The 18,845-nt window shown below is 40.9% G+C and overlaps 1 protein-coding gene across 1 annotated transcript; it reads right to left on the bottom strand.

Annotated features, from left to right (window-relative positions):
• Window positions 1-8,702: 8,702 nt before the first annotated feature.
• On the bottom strand, window positions 8,703-11,009 carry foxb1a (forkhead box B1a). Its single transcript, XM_071498929.1, has one exon. It carries the CDS (start codon window positions 10,661-10,663, stop codon window positions 9,722-9,724), a length of 942 nt encoding a protein of 313 aa, XP_071355030.1. The 5' UTR covers window positions 10,664-11,009; the 3' UTR covers window positions 8,703-9,721.
• Window positions 11,010-18,845: the final 7,836 nt, after the last annotated feature.

The following is an 18,845-nucleotide window of genomic DNA, read 5'->3' as shown; positions in this document are numbered from 1 at the left end:
TTTGAATGTCTTCTGCAAAGAGCTCATCCTGGCTGCTTGATAAAGGCCCAGGTGCAGAGACAGTGGCCGTGCCTAACTTCGTCTCTGTGGGGGCTGTAAATCACAGGGGGGGAGCCCACCCTTTGAAGATACAAGCTTGCTTTCCCCGCTGATTTGTGGCCAGAAGGGCAAGCCCTTTTCCAGCCCCGCACAACAATCTCACCAAAACCAGAGTGGGTGTCAGAAGGAGGTAGACTTATAACTTGTCGATATGCTCGAGGACCCTCAATCAAGCTGCACAACACACACTCCATTCAGGAAGAAGCAGGGCTCCTGGCTGTCAAAGGTCAAGTGGAAGGAGACTCCGGTGACATCATGGGGATTTATTCACAGTCGGAAAATGACATGCAAACAAAAATGTTTACTTTCCTCTCACAAGAAACATCGATTATGACTATTCATGAGGCTTCAAAATAAAAAAAAAAAAAAACAGGTGTTGAGAACTGCTGACAGCAACAAGACGAGCTCATAACTCTGTCAGAGTTATGACAGAGTTATGAGTTGTGCTTCATCCTTTAAAAAGAAAGTTGTGTATGTAGCACAACCTTTACACTTTATACTTATTTGAGATACTTAACATGTGAAACTCCGTCATTGCTTCAGGGCTCAGACACGGTGTTAATCACTGCATTTTGGCATTTTCCACAAGATGTTCATGATCTAACTGGTATGATAAAACACTGAAAGACAAGCTGCCATGTTGAAGGGAGGTTTTAAATGACTCACATGTTGCAAAATCAAGTTTCATTCATGTATTAGCGTAAAGCACATTTAAGATGTCATGCCACATGGAAAAGACATTTGTCCTTATGTTCCTGATTCACTCTTTGGCCTTTGGACTTTAAAACAAGTCCAAAGCCAGTAATCACACACACACACACACACACACACACTGGCCCTGCTTTTCATTTGTCCACTACAGTGCCATCTAATGATGCCAAAGAAAAGAAATTAGCCGACCATTGCATGCTCCCTTTGACAGAGTCATTAAGGTGGCCAGTGCGGGGCTAAAGTGGAGCTCTGTGAAGCTCACTGTGACACACAGGCTTGCATTCCTCTGTTTGTTATTTAGATCCTTATTTACACTTGTTGTCAGAGACAGGCTGGAAGCACAGCAGTGGCTTCCTCCATGGGCTGGGTAACAATGAGCCGTAGGGAGCAGCCCAGCGAGGCATTTAGCCCAGCCCTGCCCCGTCTCGAGAAGAAGTGAAGTTTACTGCCTGTGAATCAGAAACTTTCACTCCTTGCACACCAGTCCTTCCTCTCCTGCAGATCTCTGTCCGACAGCTTGGAGATCGTACTGTCAAGTGGAGGGAGAATTTAGATTTGAAGTGAGGTCTGGCACCTTCAAGTTTTTCCATTGAAATTGTTCCCTAATGCAAAAATATGATGAGACAAAGCAAAGCTGGTCAACTTTAGGAATAAATAACTCAAAGTAAGTCTTTCTTCTCGTCTGCTCTACTTTGCAGTTCACAGAAAAGAAAGATGGATGAAGCAAACGCAAGTGATGCTCATTTTTTGGTTCTTAAAGTGCTGCCCTGGCTCTTTCACCACGTTTCATCATTCTGTGCTTTTGCTAATGAATTTAATGACCCAAAAAAAAGTAGAAAATGAGAGGAACGCCACTTTTTCAATGCATCATCACAAAAACTGCCACACACACACACACACACACACACTGGGGCTCCTCTCTGCACAGTTCTAAAGAAACACAACTCTATATGGAGATGATATCAACTATTTGGGAAACCAAAACCCTGCCAAGTCAAATCTGTGTTTGCATAGTGGCAAGATTCTGTGGCAGGTTATGTTTTTTTTTGTTTTTTTTAACTTTCACTTCAAGAAAAAAAAACTAATCAACACGAGATAAAATAATTATAGCTAGAGGAACCACAGAACCTTGAAAGCTTTTTTAATGACAGCACATTACATCATTCATAAAGAACCCCATTTTCCCAAGTGTATTGGTGACTATTATCATCATTAACATTTTGATTAATGAAGTGTGCAACTTATGTTAGGAGTGCACAAAAAAGAATCACAGTTTAAAAGTGGTGTTATCTGAGCCTTGTGTGGGTGTGTGCGCCCATTGTAACCTTTTTGTTTGGCGACTTCCTGAGAAGACAAGCAGTGTGTTCGGAGGTATCAGCAGCTGTGTGCTACGTGCCTCTGATCCAGGCAGCTATTGACTTCCTGAGATTTGAATTAATTACTTGCTTCACAAGAGAAACTGGATTGCAGTGGAACCCCCTAAGAAGTCCACTCATTCTTAGGAAACTGCCCCATGGACTTGCAGATGGTTTCACTGAGATGTGCTTTCCCATAGAGAACAATTACACAGGGGATTGTGGCGCTGGTATAAACCTGGAGCACATAGTCTCCATTCTGAACATTTCAAAACAGCCATAGGGGAGGTTTGTGACTTAACATAAATTAGACCACCAGGGAATGGGGAGATCTGAAGTGGCGGAAGGGCAATATTGCAGATAAATGCACTGTGCTGAGAGCTTCTGCGCCACAGAAGAAACAGAAAATTAAACTGTGACACCTTGGAATCAGATAATAACCACATTAAAGCCTTTTAATGTTTGACAAACCTGATCACTGCGACCTTTTCTATAAATGCACCCTAACGCTGTGCTGGTATTGCCAATACGCTGTGTATTTTCAGTCTGAGAAAGGAAACAGTGATGAGAGCAATTAATGACGTGAAGAAACAATTACAGCTGATACTTTTGGGGCCTGTGTGTTAGTCTGAAAGGGATTAAGTTGCTGCTGCGTTTGTATTCTGCTTACTTTCAATTGGCTCAAGGCCTTGTGTTTGGTCTTGTTAGTGCCAGCGGCCCCCGTTTCCCAGTGAAGAGTACACTTCAGCTGTGATGAAGTATCCAAGAACGCAGAGGTTACCAGTGGCTGCTAATTAACCTCACATTGTGTTCACTAACAAAGAAACAAAGGAACAAAGTGGAATTTCAATGCAGGAGATTATCACAATCACAATGAGCGTAGTGCTGGATCATGCACTTAATAGGGATTTTCACACTGGCCATGACAACATGAGATTAGATCAAAGACAGATGAAGTTACATTAACAAAACAATGCAGCCTTGTTATGCAATAACAAGCAGCCATCTGGGCCTTCTCTGGAATAGGAAAAGGCTCCAAGTGCACAGCTACGCCAGAATGATGCGTCCTCCTCAGCGACGTCCGCAAGATTGTATTTGATTGCGAGAACTTTATTGCGGCTTTGTTCTGTCAGAGAGGAGGTAGCATCCTTCCTCAAACACATCAAGACAAAGAGGAAACGGGCTGTGTGTTCTTCGCTGGTTATTGTTGCCTCTGTTTCTGTCCCACCGGCTGAATGGCAATTACTGCTGACTTCCTATCCAGCACGGAGCCCGGGCCCGCTGAGGGTGCCCTGACCCCGCAGTATCCAGAGGGGAGAGACGGGAGCTGTCAAAACTCACACCTCTTCCCATGCTCCCGTGGGGAGTGCTCCTCCAGCTGCTGCCCCACGGGGCTCACTGCACACTCCTGCTAATCAGCTCCATCTCGTCTCTGGAAGGAACTGGCCTCAAGTGGGAGTAGGCCCTTTTCTCACCTCTGCTACCTAGTGCACCTTTGAAGTCCTGTGTAAGTGTTAGTTTATGGCTGGAGAGGGTACGATAAGATCCCATGGAAAGGTGATAAATTAGCTTTTCGTCCCACATTTAGAGGGGGAAATAGCAGGCTGCTAAAATCCACAGAATCTGTTACAGTTCTAACGCCTAACAGCTAAAGCACTTGAGAACCAAAAACATTGTAGCGTCAAATCTGTTAAGTACCTTCATTAAAGGAGCTTGTTTGTACGGCTTCCCACACTTAGGGGCCAGTATGAAAAAGCATTTGTTCAAACTGCAGGATTTCTTTGAATTAAAAATAAATGTAATTATCCAATACCCTGCAATGTAACAGATTGATTAGACTAGATAAGACAAGCTCAGACAGAGCAGACACCTTTGGCTATCACGCAGAACACACCCTTCACAGGCATGCCAAGTTAAACACTGCAGAATAAAAATAGATTATTTGTCTGAAACGATTAACACAACAGAATTAGACATCTTCATTATTTTCCACAGAGCTAAAAAACAAAAGTCCAAACTTTACCGATTTTAACTAATTTGCTGACCCCACTTTACCAGTGAAAGTCCAAGCACATGTCTCTTCTCAGAGTCAGATGTCAGGTGTGATGGCTGGAGGTTGAGGCTGACAGGGCTGGAGCCTGAAGTTTGATGAATGGTTTTCTGTTGGTTGTAAGTCTCACCTTGTCTCAACCTGCCCAACACTTGCACACTCTCAGGAGCCGGTAAGTAATCTATGTACAGAGACGGCATAGTGTTGCACCACATGTTGTGAACTGAAAATGGAAAATATGTCAGTGACTGTCACTGCACCATGAAAACATTCTACTGAAAGGATCTTTCCTCTGTCTGTTAATGTTAGTTGAGTAAAGTCAAGTTGGTTTTATTGATATGGCTGAAAACCACAAATTACAAATTTGCTTCAAAGAGCTTTACAATCTGTAGACTACAACATGAGGTACTCTCTACAAGACACTGCTGTGGGGACAAATTCAACAGAAGCAGTTCATGGAAGGAAATAAAAGAAAAAAACACGAGGAAAAACCACACAGGAGGCATTACTGTTTGAAAAAGAAAATGTTTTTCTACTTTAAATTACATTTTTACAAATGCCAATATTTCCTGGACATGAAATTCTCCGGTATGGAAACCTTGTTTTGCTACTGACATTGTCAGAGTAGGAACTCTCTCATTTGCACCTCACACCCCGTCTGTGACAATATGCATTCTGATCTCGAATAACAATTATCACCCCATTTCCTAGAACCATTAGATCTTCTTTTACGACACCTACTTCCATTAGGGAGCTTAAAATTTTTCGCTGTCTGCAGCCCACCAATACACTGAAAACACTATTCTGAAAAACCTATATTTTCACTTTTTTTTTTTTTTTTTGAAGTATCAGCTGAGAAATTTGTTACATTAAAAAAAAAACTTTTATCACAGATTATAAAGCAGAATCTATAGCCTGCTATAGCTTCCACGTAACCAATGTCTGTTGCAGCTCAGTGGAATTTCTCTGCCGCCACCCGCTGACATAATTTGTTTCACAGTCACCACCCAGCAGCATGAATCAGATGTTGACACTCTAATTTCATGCACACATGGGTGTTTGGCTGAGCCAGCCTTGAATGCTGCTGCATTCCCCTGCCTCTGCCTCCAGCTGCCCACTATACCTGCCCTTTGCCCTCCGACACAGCCATGTAATGTATTTAGCCTGGGAGTCACACATTATGACTGATGATTTAACCAAACAGTCTTATAATGGTGATGTGCACTGTCAGGACAGGCGTGTGAGTGTCACTTGTAGAATATCATTCCCACATTTGAACATTTCTGTGAAACTAAAAAATGATCTTTGGTAAAATCTTACAAATGGTAAGATGCACTGAGAGCAAATTTTATAAGATTTGTACATTTGAATAGCAATCAGTAGTCTGAAACTGACAAATAATAATGTCTGATAAATTCACAAGTTTAGAAGAATGGTAGTAACTCAGTCATAAGTGTCTGAAAATAAGCATTTTCATTCAGTAGCCCCCTTTTTCCACTCATCGAGAGACCCCACGTTGCTTTATTTACCACTAAAATAAATCTGTTTACTGTGGTCCACAGCTCCATCTAAAAATATTTGTTTTACTTTGTTGTTTTTATAAAAAAAAAAAATCTACATGCACTTGCAAGATATAATAGAATATAGCCACTAGCCATGTTTCAAAATGTCAAGGTTTGTCAGGGATTGACACATTTGCAGAGCATAATTAATGCAAGTTTTGTCTATCACTGATTATTTTGCCTCCTCTAAAAGTCAGTGCTGACAGCCTGCTGTGGGAGCGAGGATGAGCTACCTTGTGTCCATGTCCTCATTCTGTCAACTCAAAGAGCCAGGATACTAACAAAGTATTTTCTACACTACTGGTAACCCTGAACATGCAGTATACTCCAATAATATTGAAATAAAAAAAGCTTACAAACAGTGATGGCAATTCCCAATATCTTTTCCTCTCGACAAATCTGACAGCTTCTCTTATGAGTGAGCATAAATCCACAAGATAAACACATAAACAAATAAGTTGTTTGTGTGCAGTGGAAGCCAGTTAACGGCCAGGGTTTTATGAAACACTTGCTTCCTCTTGACAAATATCCAAACAATAAACACACAGTAAATAACAGCACCCTGTCCGTATCAGTTCCCTACTTGAGGTTAAGTTGAGTTTATTGCGGAGGCCACTGCCTGCATGCATTAAGCAAATCATAAATTATACATGCTAATTACCTTGGGCCTCCACTTTAATGAATTATTTTAATTAAACTACAACATTGAGGTTTTGCATGTGGTCTATATTTCATCCCCTGCCTGAGATGACCTTCTTCTTTGTCTAACTGGAACATAGTTGAGAGAACAAGGACAATGCAGACTTGGAGCATACAACTGAGTTCATACAGATGCTACTGAACGGTGAAAAATGGCATCTGAAATAGCGGGAGCAGATTTTATTTGTGTTCCGGAAGAAAAGAGAGGCTAAAAGATGGACAAGGAAGAAAAACTCTGGGACCATGTTTGCGGATGAAAACATTTGTAGTGTCAGAAACAGTTCTTGTTTTATTGTGAGAAAATTAAGATTTCCAGACACTTTATTTCAATTTCACGACTGTCAGGTGTCAGAAAGAAGTTCCCTATATAGCTTTCCATTGCTGTCCTTCTCTCCCACCTGTAACATTAGGCTTTAATGCAAGTGGCTTTACTGGCTCGCTGAAGGGTTGTATTCATCTGCTCATTTGTTCAGGAAAAGCTGAAGCTGTTCATTTATCTGTAATGACAGTGAATGTCAGCCAAACAAAGCCCTCTTTTTTCTCCAGACTGACTTTAAACCACTGCTGTGCAACATTTCGGCAAGTAGAAGATGACAGGATGTTGCTTTTTAAATGATCCTGTCTGAATATTGCATTTCTGCCTCAGAGTAGGACATCATGCATCAAATGAAAGCTTTTGGTTATTTTTACATTTCACATTCTGAGATTAATTTACATAGAATGACTTTGTATTCACAAACGTTCTTTTGATACATTTTTCTGTATTTTACATAAACCATTTACGTCTAACAGTGCAATACATATTAAATAAGACAAAGTTAAGTACACTGAAATCCAGATAAACAGAAAAAAATGTCCAAGTATAAATGTGTAGTTAATATACTGTATATTGTCAATATATGATGTTCAAGTTTTTGTTTTGTTTTGTTTTGTTTTCTGTTGTTGTTTTTTGTTTGTTTTTTAAAAAGAAAAATTAAAATCTTTTTTTTTTTTTTTCCTTACTTTTGTGACACAGGTGTGATTGAATTTAATTGTATTAATGTGCTCAGTTATGTTTGTTAATGTGGTTTTCATGTAATTGTCATGGCCAGCCAGAAAAATAAAACCTGGTTTAAAATTAAAGCTTGTAATCTGACGTTGCAATTTCAAAGCATTTAATCATCCAGGATCAGAATTAATGTTACACACACAAATGCACCAAATAGGGAGGAAAAAAAAAAAAAAAAAAACTAACACTGTTGTACAAACAGTCCATGGGGGAGGGGTGGATTTAAATTCCAAAAGGGTCTCGCAGCTCGTTTCCTAGTTCCCCAGTCAGCAATGTGTTTGTGAAAAATCAGTCTTTTTGTCTTGCTGAAAAAAAGGCTAAATCTACATTGGTGGCCCAGTCTAAGTTTGCCATTCTTTGCACTTTCAATTCAAGTGAATGAGGGAGAATGAAGTGGCCCGAGACCCTTTATTTGATCTACTCGATTGCATAAAGTGACGGAATTCTAATGTATTTGTTTAATACCCCGAAATAGGTTGTTGCTTTCTATAGGCGAGACAGATACAGGGAGTTATTTTTATTTCTGCCTCTGAAGACAATCTGAAAAAAAAAAATGCTAAAATGTGTTTTGCACATAACTGTAAATACTCTGCCTTTTTAAAAAAAATAAAATAAAATAAACCTGTTGCATAAAGTTCCCCCGAATAGGAAAAAAAAAAATCATTTGGTCGAAACTGCTAGATGCTCTCATTACTGCACGCAAAAAAAAAAAAAAAAAAAAAATCAATCTGACACTTGTTTGACTGCCCTCTGTGACATTTGAAATATGTAATATTAATTCGGACACTCTGTGCAGCTTTTCCTAATGTTTATTGTTGGGCTTAATTGTGTTTCGCCTACAGCTTGATGAATGAGCCCAGTTGTCTGCGCTGTGGCATGGCATCGCAACTCCATGCATCCTAATGGACTGAGCGAGTCATTTCTCTCCCCACCGCCTCTGTGCGACCCTCACACTCTGAAATCATACAGGTCTGGATAAAAGACAAATGATTATTATGAGGAGAATTATTTTTAGTAATGTTATCATTACTATTATTATTAGGCTATTAGTGTTATTAAAATGAAATGAAAATCGATGAGTGACATCTAATAAAAATTCTGATTCATAATAACAATAGGCGAATGTAACAATAATAATAATAATAATAATAATGTCTTAGATGAAATCTTCAGAAACATTTTTGATTGTTTACTTCACTTTTAATGAGAAAATATTTCGATGACCAGTTTTTTTTTTTTTTCCAATTCATTGCAGACTGTTTGCACACTTTTCGAAAGCACGCATGCTTGCAAAAAATAAACAAACAAATAAACAAAACAACAACAATAACAACAACAGTAACAACACAAATTTTTAGAATGCATGCTTTACCTAAACAAAAAAAAAAAAAAAAAGTACAAATTTACAGCATCTGTTACACATGGTCACCACAGCCTTTTAAATTAAATGCTTCACAGAACATTTTCTGGAAAATAGATATCTAAAAACATAAAACTAAAAAGTGCATTTTACAACATTTCAGAATCAGTTATTTGCAATATTCACATCTTGCATTTTGAGGACGTCTCACAATACTACTTTTCAAATTTGAAAAGATTTCATAACTCAGTTTGCTTTCTTTTTTTTTTCTTTTTTTTTTTTTTTTACAGGGATGGTAAGAACAAATCTAAATCCTACTCTATTTGGTATACCCTTACCCATCATTCCAGTATTAAAAGCAAACACAAACACAGAGCCATTGCCTCGCAATTTCATTGACATTACAGTGGTCACACAGAAATGGTGCAAACGTTTTGCTGTTCGATAAAAACTGAAAAAAAAAAAAAAAACAACAAAAAACAAAATTACCACGGGAATTGCAAGCATCAGAAGAGACTTCCCCTGAATACCCTCAGCGGCTCCCCTGTCAATACTCACATTTCACGATAAACTGAAAAATAGAACTATCAAATAATTTATATTTTCAAGAGCAATAGGCCCTGGACTTCGCTGTGCGATTCTGTGCTGGACTCCTATGACACAATTTAAAGCGACACATTCAACACATACACAAATAAATCGATATGCAACTGCAACTCGCCTTGATAGTTTTCCCGACGACAGAAAATATAAACTTTGGGTTTGGTAACGGGGGGGGGGGGGGCCTGGGAGCCGGCCAGCAGTCCGGCCGCTGCAGGGACTGCAGAGTTCAGCTGGTCAGTGCACAGCCACAGACTGCAGCGTGGAGGGGCTCGTCAGAGTCTCGCTCGGGGTTGCGGGGCTGCTTTGGCTCGTCGCTGTCTGTGGGGACGTCGGGCTCAGAGACTGTGGAGAGTTTGATAGAAACGCGGGGATGTGTGGGGGTAGCGCCGAGAAACCGGTCATGGAGGTCGGGGTGGGCTTGATTGGCACGGGGATAGCCGGTAAGGACTGTCCCCCGTGACACAGGGACTTGATGGGCACGCCGTAGGCACTGTAGTCGCTGCTTGCCATGGAGATCGGGGCCGCCGTGTCAATCACGCTGGTGTTGTACATGTGGGGCCAGGCTGTCGTCAGCTGGTTGTGGAGAGGGTACCCGGCGGACATGGACTGCATGGTGGAGAACGCCAGGCTTCCCGGGACCTTGTACTCTCTGGCGATGATGTTCTCGATGGCGAACGGATGTTTAAAAGTTGATGTCTGAGACACTCCGAGGTTGTAAGTTGACATTTGGGGAAGGTGTGTGCCGGTGGCCGCCAGGGCGCTCAGCCTCAGCTTGGCTTGCTGCTGGAGGTAATGGGCAGCGTCCGACTGCTTACTGGGAGCCAAGTGATCGGACGCAGCCAACACTTTGAATCTTTTGCGGCGTCTCAAGAAACTTCCATTCTCAAACATGTCCCCGCAGCTGGGGTGTAGCGCCCAGAAACTGCCCTTACCTGGTTGATCTGGGCGCCGGGGGATTTTGATGAAACAGTCGTTGAAGGATAGGTTGTGTCGCAGAGAGTTCTGCCACCGCTGAGTGTTTTCTCTATAATACGGGAATCTATCCATGATGAACTTGTAAATTTCACTGAGAGGCAGCATTTTCTCCGGGCAGCTCTGGATCGCCATGGCAGTGAGGGAGATGTAGGAGTAAGGTGGCTTCTGGTCGCTGTACGTGTTTCTCCCCGGACGAGGCATCCTGGGTGTGTATGTATTATTATTTTTTTTGTTTTTGTTTTTAAAGAAAAGCAATAAAAAGTAGTCTCCCTTAATTCCTCGGCGAAAGCTTGCCGCTCTTCATGAAAACAGCCACTGAAGAAAGTTTCAGCGTCGGCAAAGCTGGAGCTGCGTCGCGCGTAAAACAGCCAGGTCGGGCGCCTCTGCTGCGTGCAGGCGGGCGGACGGTGCACATTTATGGAGTGACGGCTGCTGTGAGTCTTTCTCGCAAAGTAAGTCAGCTTGTCCCGCTAGCAGAGTTGAATAGACTTCATTTGGCGTCCTTGATAAGACGAGCTAAGTGGATGCCTCCATGGCCTTCCTCTAACCATCTGATAGTTTTATGTAGTGACATGAGCAGAAAAGACCCCTGTAGGGGCGCTCCATTAATGTGCCACCTCTTTGCTATCACATGACAATTGCCATGGGAGGAGGGGGCTGGGAGGAAGGCATAATCTGGTTTCATTTACACCTATTTACATGGACACCTTGGGCCAATGGAAATCATTTCCATTTGAAGACAGAAAAAGGGGTGAAAAGGCTCGGCAACCGGAATTGAACTGCGATGGCACTCGGTGTGTGAAGGTATGCGCTAACACTTCTTCAGCGGACTTTACAGTTAAAAGTATATTTGGAATGAGGGTAAACGAGGAAATGATTCGGTACATTGTAATTTAACGATATCCTGTTATTATATATATATATATATATATAAACACTTTAAAACTGTATGTGCTGCTGCTAAGGTCACTGTTCATTGTATTTGATATAAAGATGGATTCATTAAAATACTCTTGTTTGTGCAGTGGTGTGTGTAGTGAGTACAGTTTTCCCATAAAGTGTTTTATGGTGAATCGTAATTGTATGACGTGGACTTGAATGAAAATGCCACCTGATTCTAGACAAAATGTTTCTTTTCTAGTCACACTCTAATATTGTTTACGAAATGCACACGCCTACAAAATAAATTGCCATGAGCAAGTTTGTTGATGAGCCCACTATTAGTTTTTCTCAGCTAATTTCGCCCGGAGCCGAGCAAAGGAAGCAGACGATATGAAAACATCAACACAATGCAAACAATGCTGTTCAAACTGAAACTTCATGAGGCAATCAGGTCTATTGTGTTTATGTAAAGAAGATTCAAAAGTACTTCAGAAATGCAAATAAACCCTTGAGGATGGTGTGGCGAAAACTGTATAAAATATCCATAAGTCAATTATATGAATGTGAAAACCAAATGGGAAGCCTATTTTGAGCTATTGCTATTCAAGCTTTTGGCCAGGGCCACCTTTCCGCTTGGAGGGTTTGCAATGCCAGGGACCACACACACGCACACGCAGATTTGCTCATAATTTATGCTAATTTCTCCCCATAAATCCACAATGCACCCCATCACCAGTCTGACGGATTACGAAAAGAATCGCATTGCGGGGGGACACTGAACTATTTTCACCCAGAAACCAGGAGGAGGATGAAGGAGAGCGTCCTCCCTGCTGTATGAGGACTGTTTAACAATCTAAAACCCTGAGTCAATACAAAAAAAAAAAAAAAAAAAAAAAAGGGGGGAACTTTTCAATAGGAACCGTCTAATTATAGTAAATATGCAATATGCCAGAATTTAATATGGGCTACTTCATATGATAGGAGGCGATATATTATTCCAGAAAATAATAAATAAATAGGAAAAATGTCTAGTCTAAAAGTTCCATCGCTCAGTTTCATTACTTTTTTCCCCCTGCAGAGTGGCTTTTAACACCTGTCATTTCCCATTAATGTTCCGCTGAAAAGGTTTTGTCCAAAAGGAAGTGGCCCAGTCGACCCATCTCAGACACCGCGGATAATGACAACACACCGCCAAGTGCCAAACATCTTCTGACATCCAGCCCATTCATTCAGTCAATCATTAAAAATAACTTATTATATTAATGGGCCTTACTCAGATTAATACGTCCGTGCACAAAAGCGCTTAGACTCTACAGACTTTTTTTTTTTTTTTTTTTTTTTTTTAATGTGCGAAAGTGATGATTGTGAAATGTGATAAAGCCGCGCTGTAAACACTGAGGCATGCAGCAGACTATTTAAACATCACACCGACTGCTCAGGTTTTCTTTTGCGGACGATTCTCAGGTTGAAATTCTCCCTCTCTGGAGGGACTAATCTTTTTATTTGCTCATGCTCGCTCCGCAGACTTGCTGTCATGCCCGTTTTCAAGTTTAACCTGCAACACTCGCGTTAACCAGCCGAGCCACAGAGGAGCAGTGAGATTTTTTTTTCTTCTTCCTCCCTCTCCTCTCACACACAGACGGTGTGGCTTTTTGAGCTTCGGGGTTATGGGATATTGGTAGGCCTTTTGTCCCTGTCGAATGCACACACTGAAAATACCACCATGACTCTGAATCTGAATAGAGGTTTTTAGCTGCTCCCAAACTCCTGAGTTCAAGCAGCAGTAGATCAAGTCCGCACTATGTTTGGTCATTTGTAGAAACCCGAACAAAGGTTGGGATAAGCCAAATTGCATTGCACTTGTGAACCGTGCCTCAGTCTGAAGTATCCTTTATAGCAGGAGGGGACCAAGAACAATTTTGTGTGAGCTTTTTTTTAAAAAAAAAAAAAAAAAAAAAAAGGAGCGAAAACAAAGGGCACTTTCTGAAACATCTTAAAGTAGAGTAGTGAGGCGTGACATTCCCAGGGTGACGAGACACAAAAGCTGAGGTCATGGGGATGAAAAAGAGAATCAAACAGCCACTTTCACACGTCTGCCCGCCTCTGCTGCGCCCCCCGAACACAATAGGAAACAAATGTTGTTAAAAGCGGATCGATGCCATTCATCCTAAAGCAGCGAATGATAGCCAAACAATATTGTCACACTGAATCGAGTTGAGATATGCTGCCACCCAGACCTACCGAGAGAGAGAGAGAGGGAGAGAAAGAGAAAGAGAGAGAGAGGGGGGGGGGGGTGCTATTCAGGGAACGATTAAGAGAAATTTAAAGCTGAGGGAGATGCTTATTACACGTGAAAACATTTCTTCACGGGCTGAGCTCATGTTTGAAAATGGAGATTAATTAACAAAAATACCTCAATTACAGCTTTAATTTAATCCTTCATATTTTTTTTCTATGTAAGTCTAAATTTTTTTGGACACTGAACGCAGCATAGGCTTTATTTTTATGGTGATTTCTAATTGTCTCTCACTTTAAAAAAAAAACAAAAAAAAACAAAATCACCCTCCTGGAGCAGCCAGGTTGCTGACTTCACTATAATCAGCCTACAGATAGACGAGTCGTGGCTAGAGGTGTGCAAATTCACGTTTTTAAGACAAACAGTTCTAATCCCGGTGAATTATGAGTGTAAATTAACCGCAGTTTTCTCTTTGAGATGTTTCAGTTGTCTTCACGCAGATTATCACTAGCAGGCCTGTAGGTTTAAAGGGATTTGTTATCTGCCTGGCCTCAGTGTTAAACACACGCTCGGTGTGTGTGTGTGTGTGAGAGAGAGAGAGAGAGAGAGAGAGAGAGAGCGAAAGCAGGTTCAGTTTGTTGTCTGATGCTGCCGCTGCTGCAAACTGCGACTCTCCAACCCAACCAATAGGCCTGAGCTTCTAATTAAGTCCGTGGTGATTTCAGCCCCCAGAGATGTTTTACGGTGCAATTAAGGACGCGCTGATGATAAGGTATGAATATTCAGCAGAATGACAATTAATTAGCAGACAGAGGGCTCTCACAAGAATCTCCTCAATGGCAAATTTAGCCTATATGACGGGATATCCACCCTACTTAAAGACCATCTTCACACGCCCCCCCCCCCCCCTTGAGTATGAATTTTTCCACCAGAAAGGGAAATCGTATAGTCCCGTCTCTGGTGTTCGGCAGTATTATGATTGGTGATATCATAACCTGGTGAATATATTTGTTGTTTATTCTATAAAACAGCGGGACCGGAGTCCTCCTCCATTAGCTGTTTCTGGGTGACTTCAGAGGGAGTACCTGGAAGAAGACCTCAGGGCATTTACAGCATATGCTCGGATTATGCTTAATGGTCTAATTACATAAATTAGGCATTCATTATACGGCACATCATCTGTAACAGATATCTCAATTGAACAGAGGCGGGGACATCTAATTTAATCTGTCTGTGAACAGTTTCAGCCAATTAAACACTGAAAGACATCAAAAAAGGAAGAAATATTGACCACTATCGGCCTAATTTATAGATGAGCTTTTTTTAAAAATCTATCTATCTATCTATCTATCTATCTATCTATCTATCTATCTATCATTTTGGTTGTATATGAATATATTTGATGATATGAAGAACATCAGAATATCTATCTATCCATCCATCTATCTACTGTATTACTATGAAATTGTGTCTGCAGGCACACAGGAGTGAGTGAGTGCATGTGAAGTGTGTGTGAATGTGTATGTGTGTGTGTAGGAGAGGGGTGTCCCAGTTCATTGACTCCATATGGTGAGAAACAGCAGGACTGATGAGTGTACTACCTGAGGTCCGTGTTTGTGCCGTCGACTGTAACCAAAACAGAGGCCCCTGACCCCCCTGCATAATTCATTACAGACAAGACAGTGCCGCTCACACTCTCATTTCATCATTTAGCTTTTGGTGACTGATGACTCTGTAACAACAAATCATCCTGCTAAACGACACATGATACTTAGCCAGCTGACAGATATAAAGGGGAAGGAGCAAAGAGCAAGAAGAAAAGTCGCTGCAAAGATAGTGAGACAGAAAAAAAAAAAAAATGTAAATGGGCGAAAGATGAGAGGAGGAGAAAACAGAATAACAATATGACAGAATCCATTTCAATATTGAGAGAAAAATGCAGAAGCCCTCATTACTATACCATGCATTGCTGTATAATGAACTTGTTTCATATGAACAATAATCATGGAAATTCTCACTTTCTGTATATATTGCTCAAAATGAGAGAATAATGCAATATTAAGGGATGTGAGATCATGATATATTAACAACAAACTCAACAGAAGAGTGAACTTTCATTGTGAAGAAGAAAGATTAAAGAGCCATTATGCAGAAAAAAGAAGTATGAATTAACATAGTTCAGTCACATACAAAGAGTTACCTTTCACAGAGGATAGGAATGAGGTGGAAGGCTTTGAGATGCATAACCATGGATCTGTGTAGCTGCACAATGAGGAAAAGATCATAGGACGAAGTCATGGTAATGGAAGTATACCAAGTTTAAGGGGGAGCGGGGGGGCTTACACTCCCTTGAACTGCGTTGGGTTATATGTCATTAAACACTGATGAACAGCAGCCCCCGACGACAGGTGGCATATTAACTGCAGAGTACTAAATGGATCGATATATCGGTCCACTTTAAGTGACATTACAACCTCTTGAGGTCAAAGTTGTGAGTTTAACCTATAACCCTTCACCTTTCTGTTTGCGTTTGCTTGCAGAAAACAGTTACCATCCTTTAAGCCTGTTTTCCCCATATTAATTAAGTTTGCGAGGTATGGAATAATGAAGGATAAAAAGCTTTGAACTCTGGGATCAATTCTGAGAAGGTTGACATGTCCTCGGCAGCGCAACCAACAAGTCTGTCCTTTGGGGGTTGGCACGTGAGACGTCTAACTGAGGCAAATCCCTTTTTATTGTGAGCCTGTGTGGTTGGAAGGCACGGTCCTTTGTGTGGCATGTTCATGTTCATCCAGACCTTGGCAGTGATCAGAACACACTTAACCAACTGGGACCAAATGAGGGGCATTTTGCTCTGTCTTTCATCTTATTCATCAGGGAAACGCTTGGTCTCCAAGGATGGCTAACACAGCCAAAGACCAGAACAACACAATACACAATAACAATATAGGAGTGTTTACAACACAGATAAACAAAAACATAGGGCTGTGCTGGGGACACCCATGGGGAAGGTAACAGAGTGAAAAGATTTCACTCTTTCAATTTTATTTAAAAAGTTTGCAAACATAATCCGTCTGTGAACACCTGAGCAAAAGAGAGAGAAAATAGAACAGCTAAACTTGTCTCCACTCTTTCTGAGCTACATCTCCAAGGTGGCTCTTGCTTTAGAGACAAGGGGCCTCTTCTTTGTTTTAATGTCACTTACTGTTTGCATTTTACAAGACAGGACTGCAGCCACCGAGGCGGTGTTCAGTCCTTTGCTTGTGGGCGACTAACACAATGACCAATCACTAAGTGCCACTTCTATTGATATATTTTAATTGGTGTGTGATATATGCTGCTGTAAGACTCACATTTGCATTGCTAAGCGTAAACAAGCCTCACAGTAAATCACAGAGAGCTTTAAAGAGAAACGCCAACAAACTATGTTGCACGGTGCAACGCTTTGCACTGCTCCTTTATGGGTGACCAGCTCAATGTGCCTCCTGCTGAAAGGTAATATGCATGACACATTTCCAGGCACTAATTCATTTGTTTAGTAATAGGGGAGCTAACCTGTGCTGAAAACATGGGTGCGGTGAGGAAAACATAAAGGTCCTGCTAATCCATGGCTAATCAAAAGGGCACAGGAAACAACCCTGCTGAAGGATTTTGTCATATTAATTAAGGTGAGGCTTGAATATTTGTGCGTCTATAAAAGCATGCTCATAAGGCAGGGCACAGTGCCCACTCGGCATCATTATTCCACCAGACTACTGTGACACTGACAGTGCGAGGATGCAACCTCAGGCTGGCAGCCAGGGACCTTGGAAAGCATGGCTAATATCTGGAGAAAAATATGTATTTATGTGTCTGAAATCCTGTTGATTAAGGGTTCTTGAAGCAGCATTGTGGCTGATGTATGAGGAGATTTATTTTTGAAGGCTAGAAGTAATAGAGCTGATGAACTGTGATGTTGATTACTAGACTCTTAAGGGTTTACACTTGAAAATAATGTTGTTGACTCTGACCTGTTCAGGAGCAAGTACTTCAGATGTGACAGAGCATTTGAATTATAGATGGGAAATGCACACAGACTGCATGCACACAAAAGAATGCAATTACATTTCTATCAAACAAATTTAATCTAGAGTTGAGGTAATACAATGCACTGATAGAAGAGCCCATGGAAGAATCCTATGAAATGTCAAGTACTGCTGCACATCAGGAACAATCTTTATCGGTCCCAGCCACTGTAGGCACAGACAGAGTATTAACAGCCTTATCAGCTGGGGAAATGCTCAGTTCCCCTGCCTAAACCAAAGCTATTACAATCCCAAATAATTAACTTTCAGCAGAATAGCCAGTTGTCGTGACAACTGCGATGAGAAGATCTGCATGTGGAACGATTTAGATCAAAAACATCAGCTTGATAATAAATAGAAAAATGACTGTTGCTTTGCCGAGTTCTTCCTCTCACTACATCTGTAAGTCTTTACTTTACCAGTTTTCAGATGATAAATCAGTGTTATTGTTTTTCATGTTAGCGAGTCCTCAATAACAGATTCACAGCTTTGATATTAAACTGTCCACCTTCTCTATAAAAGGTTATTAAGCCGACACATACTGTCTCTCTGTCTCACCATTGTAAAATACTGATGAATATAATAAAGTGCAGTCTTACTGTGACATGAAACTCTGCATAGCTTTCCACTTTATCTTTTGATGACAATTTGTGTACTTGCCTTCTCTAAGAGGAAAATCAAACTCTTCATTTAGTCAGTTTAGAAAAAATCTGTATATTGAGTCTAATAAATAAATGAATGTGCCAGTTAATAAACTGATTGCAAAAACGATCATGTCTTTTATTTAGTTTGTGTGATATGTTGAAATGTGACAAATTGTAGTGAATCACCCATCCACTAAATTACTTTTCATCACCTGTTCCATCTGTGTTTTTTTTTTTAAAGCAAACTTCAGGTGCTAATTCACAGAGAAGAGGAAGTATGTACATGCATATTTATTCAGGGGCAGGTCCTGATGGGGAAGTGGGACAACAGGTGGGAGATAATGACCGTCAGTCAGAAAACACTTCCCCCGAAATTCATTTTAAAAGTATTTTCTTAATTTAATCAAAGTGCTGAAAGTCAGTTCCTGTTCTGAACTGCCCCGCAAATTAGCACTGTTATTTCATCATTACTCTGTTTATGTCCTCATCTCACTGACAGACTTCAACAGGCGTTAAACCAACTCAGGTAATATGGCCTAATAAATCGGGACCAATAA

Source organism: Trachinotus anak, unplaced genomic scaffold, assembly GCF_046630095.1.
Source record: "Trachinotus anak isolate AG129_WGS33_773 ecotype Australia unplaced genomic scaffold, CSIRO_AGI_Tana_v1 ptg000002l, whole genome shotgun sequence".
Classification (NCBI taxonomy): domain Eukaryota; kingdom Metazoa; phylum Chordata; class Actinopteri; order Carangiformes; family Carangidae; genus Trachinotus; species Trachinotus anak.
The sequence above is the reverse complement of the archived record's forward strand: the minus strand, read 5'-3'. Positions and strand labels throughout refer to the sequence as shown.